The sequence below is a fragment of the Sabethes cyaneus genome, chromosome 3 (genome assembly GCF_943734655.1).
Source record: "Sabethes cyaneus chromosome 3, idSabCyanKW18_F2, whole genome shotgun sequence".
In the NCBI taxonomy this organism is placed as follows: Eukaryota; Metazoa; Arthropoda; class Insecta; order Diptera; family Culicidae; genus Sabethes; species Sabethes cyaneus.
The window spans coordinates 103,402,848-103,416,315 of NC_071355.1; the positions used below are offsets into that span (position 1 = coordinate 103,402,848).

At 39.9% G+C, this 13,468-nt stretch overlaps 2 protein-coding genes across 3 annotated transcripts in view; both read right to left on the reverse strand.

The window, feature by feature from the left end:
* LOC128741910 (amyloid beta A4 precursor protein-binding family B member 1-interacting protein) overlaps nt 1-13,468 on the reverse strand; it is a 120,335-nt gene that overhangs the window by 73,708 nt on the left and 33,159 nt on the right. The window lies entirely within an intron of this gene.
* On the reverse strand, nt 353-5,707 carry LOC128739969 (uncharacterized). Its single transcript, XM_053835476.1, has 3 exons — nt 1,810-5,707; nt 880-1,751; nt 353-832 (listed from the first exon to the last, which is right to left on the reverse strand). The coding sequence occupies exons 1-3, from the start codon at nt 5,705-5,707 to the stop codon at nt 353-355; spliced, it is 5,250 nt and encodes a 1,749-aa protein (XP_053691451.1).

Genomic DNA, 13,468 nt, shown 5'->3' on the forward strand with positions numbered 1-13,468 from the left:
TGTTTTATCTCTATCTCCTACATTCCGACCCCTTTGAAATATTAGGGGTATTTCAACTATTTTATCTACTATTTTATATCTGCTAATCAATCTTTGATTTTGATGGCATTGTTGTTTTCATTCACTATTTGACGGTGCCCCTCGTTTCCGTCTTGGTTGCATCCAATGGCTTGTCTATTGGTCTATTGGTGTTTCTCTCTCTTGGCGCTTGCGGGGATAGTTCAATGTACTTTGATGCAGTTAATAACTGCACGCAATATCGCTCCAGTCAAGGGATGTTTAGCAATGATGCAACGTTGCGACGCTCCGCTGCTGAAATTCCAAATGCGCATCGAGCAAGTAGTAGACTGCTCTAACGATCGATGGTTGGCAGGATGCCATCAGTGGGCATCGGAAGCAAAGCAATTTTTGCTACGGGTCGAACGACGTTGTCTGCAGCGGCTGTTTTTAGTGTGACGACTCGAACGATTCCGTCTTTTCCAGGATGTATGGCGGTGATCTTCGCAAGCGGCCACTTGGTTGGTGGCACATTATCTTCTCGAACGACGACAATTCTTCCTGGTTCAATTTTAACTGGCGGACTGCAGCTATTTGATGCACGAGACTGCAGTTGTTGGAGATACTCCGGGTACCATCGAGCCCAGATACGTTGTACATGTTGCTGGGTTTGCTCCCAATGATTGAGCCGGTTTGCTGGTATACTTATTAAGGGTGGTTCGCTGACAGCTTGAAGATTAGAGCCTACCAGGAAGTGTCCCGGTGTCAGGGCCTCTAAATCTGACGATTCCGACGGTATTGGTGTAATTGGCCGTGAATTGAGGCACATTTCCACCTGTGCGAGTAACGTTAGCATGTCTTCATATGCGAGAGTAGTGTTACGCTTTTCAGAAGGTAAAATTTAGTAGATTTTACGGCGGCTTCCCAGAGGCCTCCGAAGTGAGGAGCTCTGGGCGGAATGAACTTCCACTTTATCCCGTGGTTCGCACACCAATCAAAAATCTTATTTCGTTCCGGTTCTTCCAGCTTCAACATTCGATATACTTTATTGAGTGCATGGGCGGCTCCCTTGAATGCTGTGGCGTTATCGGAGTGCAGTTCACAGATTATTCCCCGTCGAGCAACTAGGCGTCTGAGTGCGGCCAAAAAGGCAGCGGTGGAGAGATCACCCACAAGTTCAATGTGCACCGCTCGAGTAGAAAAGCATATAAAAATGGCAACGTACACCTTCGTTGGACCACGAGTTCGGGCAGCTGACTTTATGAAGAAGGGCCCACAATAATCGATTCCGCAAACAGAAAATGGGCGAGTGGGGGTGACGTGTGATGCTGGCAAATCAGCGGTGCTTTGCTTGATCAACACTGGCTTGAAACGAAAACATGTATGGCATTTATGGTATACTTGACGCACAAGATTTCTTCCTCCAAGAAACCAATATTTCTGACGTAGAGTTCCTAGCATTAATTGCGGACCAGCGTGTAGAAGAACCTTGTGATAATAGTTAGCTATAAGGGTACTCAAAGGATGATTGCCCTTTAACAATATCGGATGTTTCACTTTCTCAGATAGTGCGGCATTATCTAAACGACCGCCAACTCGAATGACTCCCATTGAATCCAAAAAAGGTTTAAGCCATTTGAGAGTATTGGGCTTGGATAATTGAATGCCATTGGCGATGTTGTTGCGTTCTTCCCAAAAACTGTCTTGTTGTGCCATTCGGCACAGTGCAATATCGGCTGCAAAAAAGTTCTTCACTGTCGAGTGCATAAGATGAATCAATTTTCACGTGACGAAGAGTGAGTTTAGTATAACATGTTGGGTTGGTTTTGCGAACGATGGAACGGTTGCGCAAATTTTGTAGATAACGAAGGCAATAGGCTGTAGTTCGTCGCAATGGTGAATAATCCGAATATCGAGCGAATAAATACTCATTGAAGCTGCATTGTGTCGTAGACATAGCGACTAACGGAACGTTTTTGCCTTCCGTTCTAGTTTCGGGTAGTTCATCAGTTGGTAGAGCTCCAACAGGCCAAAATTCTGAAGCGAGGGTAAGCCAACTAGGTCCGGTCCACCATCGTGTGCTGTTTACAATTTCTGGTGGATTCAGTCCCCGCGAGATATCGTCTGCAGGGTTGTCGACGCCGGCAATATGTTTCCAATTGTCGATCGTAGTTGCTTGCTGGATATACGAAACACGGTTGGCCACAAATGTCTTCCAGCGTCCTGGCGCTGAGCGTAGCCATTGTAGAACAGTCGTAGAGTCTGACCAAAAGTGAACTTGTGTAGGTGAGATTTTCAGGGAGCCGGACACCTTTTTATAGAGCTGTGTAGCCAACCGGGCAGCACAGAGCTCTAATCTTGCGATAGTGTGATGTGTTGAAAGTGGTGTTACTTTACATTTTGATGCCATAAGCTGAACAGATATTTGGTGTGTTGTTTCAGCGCGTACGTAGCAACATGTTCCGTACGCTCTTTCGGATGCATCGGCGAAAAAATGCAATTCGAACTTGATTGCACTTGGCAGCGATACGAATCGTGGTATTTTAATTTGGCGTAAAATATCTATGGTGGTGTGGAATTCCTTCCACGCATTTTGCAGCTTCGGTGGCAATGGTTGATCCCAATCGAACCGATTACCGTCAGCTTGCCTTAGTGTCCACAAATGCTGCATGAATAATTTTGCCTTCATGATGGTGTGACCTACCAAACCAAGAGGATCAAAGATTTGAGCTATGTAGGACATCACATTTCTTTTAGTCAAAACAGCTGCTGGCAACGGTAAGTCCACTTTAAAACGAAAGGTGTCGGTTTTGGGCTCCCAGATCAAACCGAGTGTGCTTATGGATTGTTCGTCTTGCATATCGACAAATGGTTGAATTGCACGGTCCTCAGACGGAATGCCTTTTAACACATCCGATGAATTCGATGCCCACTTTTTTAGTGGGAAACCAGCGGTGCAAAGCTTGAGTGTAACTTGACGTTGAATTTCACGGGCTGTCTGGACATCCTCAGCTCCAGATAAAAAATCGTCAACATAAAAATCGTTAGATACAGGATCAGCAGCGGCGGGAAAATTGTGACTTTCGTCAATTGATAACTGCTTGAGGGTTTTAGTGGCAAGGTACGGTGCGGAGGCTGTGCCGTACGTAACGGTCTGTAGCTCATACGAGGCGATGGGGTCCTTGACGTTGTTGCGCCATAGGATTCTTTGTAGCGGTCGGTCCTCTGAATGTACTTGTACCTGTCGGTACATTTTTTCTATGTCGGCCACCAATGCAATAGCGTGTGTTCGGAAGCGCATGACCAAAGATAACAAATCTTGTTGGACGACCGGGCCTACGAGCAAGCAGTCGTTCAGCGAGTATCCAGATGCCGTCTTGCATGACGCATCAAAGACTACCCTAGTCTTCGTGGTGGTACTCGAAAGTTTAAATACCGGGTGATGTGGGAGGTAGCAGTGTTCGATTGAATCGTCGACAGGGTCACAAATTCGTCTCATATGCCCCAATTGCTCGTACTCATGCATGAATTGGTGGTAGGATGATTTTACGACGGGATCACGGTCTAACCGACGCTCGAGGCTGTGGAATCTGCGTTCAGCTATAAGCCTAGAATTTCCTAGAACGATCTCAGTGTTTTCGGTCTTCGGAAGACGAACGACGTATCGCCCAGAAGAGTTTTTTATTGTGGTGGGAGCATAAAATTCCTCGCAGCGTTTTTCTGAAAGAGACTGTGTATTTTGCTCTACTAGTGTCTCTAGTTCCCAAAATCGCTGTACTGCATCTTCGAGTCTGCTTTCAGCAGTTGAAACAAAACATTCTTTCGTTGTGGGTGAAGCATCTTGATATGTTGAACCGGAAACTGTCCAGCCGAAGAGGGTTTCGATAGCTTGAGGTTGGCCGGATCCTAAGGAGATTTTCTTGCCTGTGTGCAATTCCCAGTATGTTTCTCCGCCAATGATAACATCTATTTGGCTGGTAGTGTGAAATTTCGGGTCCGCGAGAGCAACATTCGGAAGATTCCACGAGCTGACTTGTACGGGTACGGTTGGTAAATCATTAGTGGGTGTTTCGATTACCAAAAACTCAAGCTTCGTGGAAAATGGAGAAACTCTAGATTTGACTATTGCGGTTATAGTGCGCTTTAATGTTTTCAAGGATTGACCAATTCCCGCAACATTAACATTTACTTTGGATTGGCGATTGCAGAGCAGATTGGCAAGCCTTTTCGATATGAAATTCGACATCGAGGCACAATCTAATAGAGCTCTAGCTTCAAAGATGTGTCCATAATCATCGACGACGTGAAGGGAAACTGTTTCTAATAAAACTGTACTTGGACGAGACTGAACCGCTAAACTAACTTGAACATTGGAAGGCCCTGCCTTTCCTGGGAGTGCGAACGATGGTGGATTCGGTTGCTGCTCTGGAACAGGTATTGTCACCGCTGGAGAAGAATTCGATGGAGAGAAATCATGCAATAACGTATGATGACGATCATGACACACACGACACTTGTATTTGGATCCACAGGTTCTCGCTTGATGACCAGTACGGAAGCAATTCCAACATAGTTTGCGTTGGGTAATCAGCTCCCGACGCTGACTTACTGACATTTTTTCAAAGGTTGAGCATTGAAACAAATAGTGATTCTCGCGGCAAGCGACACACGATGGCACTGACGGGTTACTTTGGGAGGCAACAGCATTGGCTACTGTTATTGGGGGAAAGCCTTTTTTATGGATCTGATTCACACCGGGCATTCTGGTATGATTAAACTGCGAACGTTGTAATAAATCTGACTCAACAGATTTCAGTATGCGCACTCTTTGATGAAGGAATTCTATTAAAGCATCGTAGCTAACCTCTTCCATTTGACTGCTTCGTTCCTCCCAGGCACGCAATGATGCTGGGTCGAGCTTGTAGCATAGAATGTTAATCAATGGAGTGTCCCAATATTGGATTGGTTCCTCCAACTTCGCTAAAGCTTTCACGTGGCGTTGGAATTCATCAATAAGTTCGTGCAATTCCTGAGCAGATTCTCTTTTCATTTGTGGGAGATCGTAAATTGATCTAAACAGCTGCTTTTTCAGGAACCGACGATTATCGTATCGTTTTAATAATGCATCCCACACCGATGCATAATTGTCTGCCTCAATATCGACACTTTCAAAAGGTTTTTGTGCTTCACCTTGGAGAGATTGCAGCAGATACTGCAATTTTGCAACCATGGGGATGTCAGCGTTTGAGTGAACCATGGAGCTGAATGTATCCCGAAACGACAACCATTTTGTAAAATCTCCATTAAATTTTGGGAGATCGATTTTAGGCAGTCTTAAGTGGAAGGTGTTGGAAGGGGTATGTGGCGCGGGCATGATAGACGTATTGAGCCCCGTTTGGTTCAGATCGGGTGCTCTTCGGGAAAGCAAAAATCCTTTCGCTACACAATAGCGCGTTTCCAGATCAGATCGTTCAATAAGATGGGTATCTAACATTTCAGCATCGTCTATTTTTTCGATTTCACTCTGCACTTGATGGAATTCCTGGTACATTTTGTCCAACGATTCCAAACGGACGAAAATCTGGCAAGCATCACGTTCATTATCGTAACGTTGAACGAAATTTTCCACCGAATCGCGCACCACATATACTGCCTTTCTAGCCACTAGCAGTTCAGTTAGCTTCTTCTCGGTTTTCTTGTCTGTGGGCATTTTGCAAAAACGATCGCGGAACGAAATCGTGTTTCTCCTTCCCGACGCGGACGATACGGTTTAATCCTTCCCGACGCGGACGATAACGAGATTCTCCTTCCCGACGCGGACGATATCGATTCAATCCTTCCCGACGCGGACGAGAATCACGGAATGCACCACAAATCGAGTCTTAGCGTTATAAAGCTTGGTTCGAGCTCAGAATGCGGTCTCACTTATTGTCGAAGTGAACCTTATTTGAGGCAACCACAGCTTTGATATCACAAATCGAAAATTCTTTGATCAGCGTACCCAAGCCACGCTATCAGGGTACCGCGAGGAAACATGACGCCAACACCACACAATTGAACAATAGCATTCTATATCACACAATACGGTATAGAATTTGCACAATTGCACTTTCAATGGATCTTTGTCCAATGATCTTGAGACGACCTTTATATTTGCGGTCGCTCAAACAATAGCACTACACTATGCCCTTCCGCGGGGGTGTCCTTCGATCCGGTTCGAAGGACCAATGTTCGAGATACGGGGTTGACTGCCGGTATCGAAGGGTTACTTGTCCGCGACCGCGGCTGGCAGAAGGGCCAGTAGTGAAGTTCGGAATTTTCTGACCGTAAAAATATCACATTTACGGGAGCTTTAACTATTTATTGCTCGTCACCTCAAGTGATCAGATTGTACTGCCAGTTTCATGTGCATGACGATCTAAAGATAGATTCAGATTGCCTATCTGTAACAATGGATCTGTCCTACATCTCTCTCTGTATCAACTATCTCGCTTATCATCGATAAGTCATTAATGATAATTGCATTTGACGTGAATTTAGATCATCATATAATTAGGGTAAGCAAATTTAACAATAGTGTAATTAGAATTTAGTTTTAAGCAATTTAGTTTTAAGCATTTAGATACTAAGAAAATTGATTTAATGTAGCATTAAGCTTTAAATTTAGTTATAGATTAAGTTGTTTTATCTCTATCTCCTACACATATCAATAAAATTTTCTTGAATAAATTTCATCAATTCTCGGATAATTTTTCAAATAGACCTATGTGACAATAAGAGATTATCTTCGCGGCTCCTCTCTTTCACTTTTCACGGTTACATAAATGTATAGAAAAGAAAAAATTCAAAACATTTAGCTAACTCCGGACCCCGGTAACCGATTCATACAAAACTGATGCGTTAAAATGCATTAGTATCGCCATAAAAAAACGGATGAGAGGACACACGAAGAGAATCTCTTATTATCACATAGGTCTATTTGATAAATTACCCGAGAATTATTTTTAAATAACTTTGGCCGGTAAAACCAATTCCCATTAAATTTCGCAGTATTAGGACCTCTAATTTGATGCTAAAATAATTGAAGAGTTCACAAGAACGTACTACGTGCAATAATTATATTTTTTCCTACACGCAGAAAAATGGTGATAGTTTGAAACAACAATCCCCTGTTGTTGAGTTCGACTTGTATCATATTTTTGAATCAAAAAAATATTGTTTAAACTGAATTCGTACTTCTTTTACTTCTACTAGATCGTTTATAAACCCAAAAGTACTTATTTTTGATTCTACAATTTTTTCTTTGATAAAAACTAGCAATTATTTGAAATAACAAACCTTATTGTTGAACTAAAAAGTCAAACAGTTATAATCAAAAAAATGTGTAAATATTTGTAAGCGTCATACAATTTACTTTATCAACATCTTCTTGTTTATAAAATTTAAGTGATTTAAACATGTTACATACATGCACAAAAGATCTGTAGACAGCCTTAGCTTTTGGAGTTACGGGAAGGAATAGGAAGTTTGTTTTGAATTGACAATATGGAAAATGTGTTCATATAAAATGAGAAATGTTCATGTATTTCTTCTTTGTATGCCAGAAGGGCATTGGGTTAGAAGATCAATACGACAGTCTGTTCATGTACAAAATATGTGTATAGATTTCTTGATATTTTTACCACAACGTTCCGACCATGCGCTCAAAAGCTATCATCTTTCAAAAACAAGAATTCTGATTAATTAAGAAAGCAATTATTGGGCGAATATTTCCTTTTTCACGTTTGAAAAAATGATATCTAGAACAAAAAGATTGACTTCAAAATTTTTCTATGTGTGTTTTAAATGCTTGAATTCAATTATGTAATATATCTAAAATGAAACCATAACTGGGTAGAGCCCTAGATATAAAAAACGAAACAGAGACATTTGGTTTTCCCTTGCTGGCACTTCTTCCGATCATTATTTTTGCATAAAAATCAAACCTTGAGCTTCTTTTGTATGTATTTTCATGAAAAAATAATCATTAGGATGATCACAGCCTAAAATTAAATTAATAAGAAAACTTTCCAATTAAATTCTACTAGATATATTTGATACATTTACAACAATCTATGAATTCTTCAATAGGAAACCGAAAATGGTTAACATTTTTCTGTAGTGCTACAAACAATGCACTGTACATCTTATGTGTTCGTTAGAAAACAACACGTTAATTTTGCATTACTAATGGGAAAATATATCAAATAGCAGGGCTCGTAAACACAAACATTCTAAAACACAGTTTATTAGCAGCGAATCACCGACCACGAACATCCCGATATATAGTTTGGTTTCTTTACCAAGGTATTCAGATTTATTCCAAATTTGCAACATAATGCCTAGGATTATAAACTAATCCGGTTGCATTGCAGGCAAGTTTTTAACTTTGATCAGCTTTTCGTTTGTTTACTTCGATATAAGCTTATTGATGAATGAGTGAATGAGTGAAATTATTGAATGAGCCAAATATCGATTGGTTAGTTCCACATTAGTCCTCAGATTTTATGATTAATATTATATTTAACTGAACATTCGTTGATGAGTATCGGATCGTTAATGGAATGATAAGTTTCTGGCAATTATAACAACACTGGGCAAAAGTGGGCTCTACGATAGTACCTTTTACACCATATTTTTTGCCTTATTTCAAATATTTTTTTCTCGATAACGCGAAAGGCCCATCGAATCGGGGTTTTTGTATTCAAAACATTATATTAATAATAATGGGTCTGAAATGGGGAAGACAAATGAGGAGCGTCCAATATAGCTCTAGCCATCCCAAGCCCCTGCCTAGCGCTTCCACGTGGCCATACCTGGTAATGCTCTATTGAGTAGCCAAGCTAGGAGGTGCGATGCTGGGTGGTTCCCGGCTGCCTGGTGTCAAAACCGCGGTTTTGGGCAGACGACGGAGCCACACGGCCTAGCTAATAGGTAAGCCTAATAAGTTATTTTAATTATTTTTTACGTTTTAGCTTATGAAGCATCTCCTGCTATATAGTAAAAACTTTGGCCAAAACGAGTCTTAATACTGCACATGGATACCAGAATGAAAAATTAAATTAACTATTAGAAGCACTTATAGAACCTCAAAGGACTATACTCTATTCCATACGAAAGACTGCTGGTGAGATTGTTATATTTTTACCATATATATCACATTTCATCTTAATTAATATCATATTATTAACAGTATTATTATTGATATCATAAATGTGGAAGGCTGGATGATGGAGTGGATTGCCAACCTGAATCCTTAAGTTCTGAAGCAAATATGGCACTTCTCAATTCAAAACAAACAAATCATCACGTGGGTTCAAGTTGGTACAGCGAAATTGATTATTACATGGAAGGATCCTAATGCTGGAAGGCGACTCTTATAACCCCGGAATGCGCACAAGTGCCTCTGCTTGTGGATCCGCCCAATCCCTTTTGACCCTTCTGTAACAGCATTAGTGTGAAATTCATTTGATAATCAAATTTGGATCTACTGTAATTCTACCCACATACATTGGCAAGTCCTTGAACTGATGGTGACTTTCCCCTACTACTACTAATGCTACCGCCATCCGGGGTGACATTGGGCCACGGGGGTGACATTGGGCCACGGGGGTGAGATTGGGCCAAAAATCAAAAATGTTTATTTGTGAAAATTTATTATATCTGTAGAAACTGGTGACTTAAATTCAAAATGATAATGAACATAACATATTTATTCATAACTTAGAATGGAACACAGATAATATTAGCAAACTATTTAGCCTAAGCAGGGTTTCAAAGTTCGCGATCAAAAATACGCGGAAATTACGCTTGTAAAAAATGTCCCGCATGAACCAACCCAAACAAGAAATCGCATCAACTTGCTATCTTGAAGGTATATAAACTAATCATTTACAATGTTTCGAAAGGTTATTATGTGTTGGATAAGTTTTGATTACGAAAATAATATTTTTCGAAACTTTGTACTTTTCGAGCTTCACGGGGGTGAGATTGTGCCAAGCCATAATGATCGATCCAATTTGTGGATTTCACATACACAACTAAAATACGTCAGTATACACCAGCACACTCACATTCTTTACTATTGAGCACAATATTTTGACAGATTAGATTGCATCATCCATTTTGGAGCAAACTGCATCATAGATCTGCTAAATAATTTAAATTAATTTTTACTTTTTCTCTGGAAATTTCAGATACTTTGAATAAACACTCTAATATAAGACGAATATATTATACCGTGTATAAACTGCCAGTTTTAAGGAGGGGGGAGGGGGGTAGGATAGGCCACATGTTCTGCGGCCGCGGGTTTTTGAACGAAGTAATGGTTACTTTTGTTAAATAATCAAATAGGTATGCTTCCTTAGGATACACCCTTTCATATATCTCCCCCTTGTTAACCCTAGAAATGCTACTGGCTATATAAAGGCTCTCCATTGACTACGAACTCATTTTTAGTTATTTCAGACCACTCCGGGTTATTTTCGTTCATATTTTTTGTATGATGCGTTGTTTTTGGCCGGCCCCCTGCCCCTAATAGTCCACTTAGTTCATGGACGGCCACATATGAACTACTTTATACTGATCTTTATGTGTATTGTTGATAAACATGCTAATGTTCACTGTTTAGGTTTTTAGCCTAACTTTATGTTTTTGGCACAATGTCACCCCCTAGAAGGGGTGAGATTGTGCCAAAGTTGATGCACTTCCAGTAAAATTAGGTTTCATTGTAACTAGACCATCTCTACGGTAGTTGTTAATTGAACAATTTAGTATATATTGACAGCTTCGAAATCAACTTAGTTCCTAAATTGTGTGTATACTGAGCTAAAGAACAAAAATATATACTTTTTTGGCACAATCTCGCCCCGGATGACGGTACTCAAAACATTATATTAATAATAATATTTACAATTTTGTTTTCATATGGGAACCTCTTTCCCTTTCCCCTACGGCTCCTTGAAGTTAGTCATTTCAAAAAACATGAATTGCGGTACCATGGATTGGCGCAGGGGGGCCTAACCGAATTAAAAAATTCCAAAACGACGTGAAAGTATGTTAAATTATCTCGTGTTTGATGCACCTTTTTTTTTAAATTCGAACGCTTAACAAAATGGCAGACAATCAATCATAAAAGTAAGATTTTTAGTCGAAAAAATTGACTTTAAACATTTCTAAAAAATACAAAAATTACAGTATCGAAAAAAGGATGGGTCAAACACTAGATAATTTTGTTGGCTTTAAAACAAAAAAAGAATCATGAGAATTGCTTCAACCGTTCTTGAGATATTTATGGTACCGACTTTCAAAACCTGGTTTTGAGAAAAACGGCGTAGAAGTTTTTATTCGCTGTGTAATCGCTTTGTCAATTTTTGGAATTCATCCAAACGGCTTCAAACACATATGGTCAAAATGTTAATCTTGCTGGCTGTTAGAGTCAATAGGATCGTAGCCACTGTCCCTGCAATTGTCCTGCACTCTAACAGCTGGCTGCGAAGTATGTCGTATAAAAACAGAAGGTCAAGTTTCGATAACGGAATGTAGCACCTAGGCTTTGCTTGTAATCGTGTATATTGGAAGATAATCAATAAAAAAAATCGGGTTTTGAAAATTGAAAAGGTACTATGTCCCCTTAAGGCGCAAAGCATCAAACGGTAGCTCTTTATCCAGCCACTTATGGGTTGTCCTTAAACGTTATCAATGATGCAATACAATTTGTTAGAACTTGTGGTTTTTCAAGTCTGATTACTACGATATCCAAGAAAGTTAAGTTAAGCGTAGCTACCAAAAACCCCCCCCCCCCCTCCTCACCTTTCCGGTCTTTTCGGACATTTTCATTTCTTTCCCTACCGTCCCATCAAAAATTGTAGGACCACCGTTCCAAAAAATATTAGTTCTGAAGGATGTTGTTGTCCCGTGGATGAAGGAGGTTGCAAGATAGAGCATCTGCTCATGCTCATAATGCCAACAAAATACAAAAATGGTTTGCTGGAAATGTTCCAGAGCTTTGGGAGAATGAACTTTGGCCACTGACGAACTGACGTGACACGGGCGTTTCATTTTTGACTCGCAAGATCTAGCAAGCAAACGACCACTTACAAGCGAGCGATCGCTTATGTCAAACAGCAAAGCGAGAGAGACAGATTTATGTAAAATTCAGTTTGTTTTACCGGAAAACTGTACGAATATTGGAAATAACCCGGTAATTCTTTGTGTATTGCAACAACAAAGGATAAAGTAATTTATACAAAGGGCTTTATGCATCCACTTGTGCCGTTTGTGTGTTTTTATTTTTTCGTGTCGGTCACACATAGTTAGTGAATGACATTCTGCCAAACTTGTTATCTACTTTACCAAGATAAATAGCGATCCGTTGTGCAGATGGTGTTACTTTTTAACGTATTTTGATTCAAATTTTCGGACACAAGTTTTTCAAAGAAAATGTACGGGATGTCATGTCGGTTCGTCAATGCTGTGGCCCCCTAGCATTCCCGATATCAATTCTTTGGATTATTTTGTGTGGGGCGTCGTCGAACGGGATACCAAAAGGATGCCTCACATCACGCTTAGGTCGCTCAAAGCTAAGATCATCGAGGTGATGACGTTTATAGATCGAAAAATGGTAAAACGTGCATGCGACAGTTTCTGGAAGCGTCTATCAACAGTCATTGAAAAGGAAGGCGATTTTTTTGAATGAAATAATTTACAATTCCCATATGTTACGAAAAAAAATAAACCTCATAATAATTTTTTTAAACATGTCATTTACTGCGAAAATTCGTCACGCACCCTGTATATACGTTTCTTGAAAAACATAGAAATGTTTATTTAAATAAATATTGTGATGAAAAACATTATTTCTATTTTTGATCACTGTCATTGTATTTCTATTGCTACCAAATATTAATCATAAAAGTTGTTTTGCAAGAAAACACGACGTGATGGGCTTTTTGCATTATTTCTCCTGAATTCAGTATGCCAAAAATTATAATTATCAGCAGAAAAAATATGAACGTCTGTGCCTGGGGGCACACGATGGGCTCACTTAGGACTACGAAATCTAAGTGAAAAAAAACTTGACATTTTGCAAATGTTTGATTTTGTGTACACTCAAGTCTTTTTTTACACGGTTTGTTTTTTTTTCGATTACTCGAAAACGGTGCAGTTAAGGAACTATTTACCATCTACGTGAGGAATGTCGAGCTACTCCCAAAGGTATTGAGAAATAAATGAATGGTCTCTAAGTTACCCCGTTCTTAATACTCAAAAAAGCAAACCGTGTAAAAAAGTACTTGAGTATATTGTAATAAATGCTCTGAAACATTCCTATAAATTTGATACAAGAAGACAAGTTTAAATTTCCTAAATACCCGTGTTCTGTACATCAGTTTAATCCGTTTTTGCCTTTCTACTATACAAATATATCCAGCTT